Below are 2500 nucleotides of genomic sequence, written 5' to 3'. Positions count from 1 at the left end.
ACTTACTAGCAGTCAATAGGATAGTTGTCCTTTTAATGTGTCAAATCTATTTTTGCTTTATTCTCTCTCTTATCAACAACCAATAACAGAACCAAAATTGAATAACACTGACCATATTGCCTATCATTCTGTGTACTAGGGAGACTATAACGTGTCTACAGTCAGTGTAGCTAGTCATTTAGATATCTAGAATTACATCATAACAATGATTGCGTCTACAGAAATTCTTTCTCGATTTCTAGTATGGACAAGAGCTTCTACGAAAATCAGGACTCGACAGGCGACGACAAGGATATCTTTTCAAGCTTGCTACGATCCCCATCACCTTACCTCAGTTTTCAAGAGGAGACAAATATGTTCCGCAGACTCAACATCGAACAGTGGAACCCCTCGGTAAGTAACGATGCTTCGTCCATTGCCCCAAGTCTCTCTCGCAGGAGACGTTGGTTCTCAGGGTGACAGGAGCCACCGCCCGGGCTCAGAGGTCACTCAAGGAAGAATTTTTTTTTTTTTTTTTGGGGGGGGGAATAATTAGTGTGAGACAATGTAGGATATGTCCAGTATCCCCTGTGTGATGGTTGCATCTAGGACAGTTTGATTTGTCCTAAAGATAAATGTCAGGTCACAAACCTATGTTTGTCTCAAGACTGAAGACAGTTAAGTTGTAATTATCTAAGTAATGTAATATTTTAGGATAATGTATTAAGTAACATACCTTCAGAATATGTTATAACCCTCAGGAAGCTCATAGTCTTTACTACCTAGTCATACGGATCAACCATCACGTGTGAAATGTTTATATTTATCATCAACAGCATAGCTTTAGGGAGGTTATTCTCAACTGACTAGAATCGCTAGGAATCATGTGCAGCAAATATTAGCCGCAAAGTGAACTGTAATGCTTGGGTTTTACAGCACGTGGTCGACTGGCTGATGCATGTGTGCAGGGAGAACAATATCGAACGCACACAGACCAACATCACCGCTTTCAACATGATCAACGGCCAACAGCTTCTGAGCATGACACTAAACGATTTCTCGAAAATCGATCATTTCTACGGCAAGACCTTCTACGAGAGCTTCCATCAATTTAGGAACAAGGAAGGTAAGAATCAAGCGTCTTTTTTGTAACGTAAAGAATGAAATGTTTTAATTTTCGTGCGCAGGAAAAGGCTCTTTGTGTTGGATGCAAGTATAGTTTATACTGGAAATAGTATTCATTATTACAAGATAGACTCATAGTATTACTCTTAAAGACATGTTCAGGGGGTTATACTATGCCATTAGGACTCGATTTAAGAATCTTTCAACGTTGTAATCTGAAGGGGGGACTTTATTTTAACACACAGGGAATTTTATACGCGTAGACTTCTATCAGAAATTCTCTCGAAGACCACATATACCCGATTTGGAATTTTTGCGAGGGCGAAACTGTGCAGAATATATTTACTTCATCTCTCCATTTATCTTAGTGTGATAAGCATGGGTCAAGGACGCATCGAGTCTTGTATGTAGGGAACGGAGAAAGATCGCCTTGTCTGAGAATTTTGCTTTGCATAGTAGTTTCAACTGGGGATTTAGATTGTTATAGATGGGTTGTCATTTAATGCTCTCTCCTATTTCATATATAGTTATATCTTTCATGAACAGAAATGAACTCGTGTCTCTGTTTGTGTGTGTTCCAATGCACTCACCACAAGATTAGCGTACTGTAATACATGATTGTAGGTATATATATATATATATATATATATATATATATATATATATATATATATATATATATACATATATATATGTAGCACATACATAAGTAGTGTACACACATATATAATGTATACATCCATGTGTAATATATATATATATATATATACTGTATATATATATATATATATATATACTGTATATATATATATATATATATATATACATTATATATACACTACATACACACAGTATATACAAATATACGTTTATGCATACATATACGTATGTTTTGTACATATATCCATAGATACATTAGTACACATACACATACATATATGTATGCCCATGTTCTTACATAGCCTGTGTCACGGTACAGTCAACAGACTATATCACAATATACTTGAGAGTTTCAACAAATGTTCTTAAAAGTGGATATTCAGGTCTCGGATGCCTAGCCTCCACCTTGGGCGCCGTCCTCATGATCTGTATCTCCCTTCGTCCTCAGACTCCTTCTCGTCCTCTCCGCTCAATATGGTCTCCTACCTCTCACCTCTATCAGTCGCTGGAAGCCCATGTGCTTACTCTCCAAGCTACTCATCCAGCCCCTACGATTCAGACATTTCCAGCATACCGTACATCCCAAATGGCTGCCATAATGAAACCAACATCAAACTGGAGCCTTACAACCCTTCTTATCTCCCAAGTGACCACCACCTCCTCCCCTCCTCCTCCTCATCAGGCAGTTCCTCCTCCTCCTCCTCCTCCAACACCCTGAGAAACGAGTACCCCGTGT

The 2500-nt window shown here is 38.4% G+C and overlaps 1 protein-coding gene across 4 annotated transcripts in view; it reads left to right on the top strand.

The window, feature by feature from the left end:
• Positions 1 to 2500, top strand: part of LOC143032834 (ETS homologous factor-like) — a 9065-nt gene that overhangs the window by 1271 nt on the left and 5294 nt on the right. For 3 of the 4 annotated variants that reach the window (XM_076197962.1, XM_076197963.1, XM_076197964.1), the window contains exons 2-4: positions 243 to 393; positions 916 to 1105; positions 2213 to 2500. The exon at positions 2213 to 2500 is cut by the window's right edge and continues 186 nt beyond it. In XM_076197962.1, coding sequence (XP_076054077.1) covers positions 243 to 393; positions 916 to 1105; positions 2213 to 2500 — 629 coding nt within the window. The remainder of the gene's footprint in view (positions 1 to 242; positions 394 to 915; positions 1106 to 2212) is intronic. The other variant, XM_076197965.1, reaches the window with a different exon arrangement.

This window comes from Oratosquilla oratoria, chromosome 14 (assembly GCF_046742065.1).
Source record: "Oratosquilla oratoria isolate Oo_2021 chromosome 14, ASM4674206v1, whole genome shotgun sequence".
Lineage (NCBI taxonomy): Eukaryota > Metazoa > Arthropoda > Malacostraca > Stomatopoda > Squillidae > Oratosquilla > Oratosquilla oratoria.
This window is presented reverse-complemented; position numbering and strand designations above follow the sequence as displayed.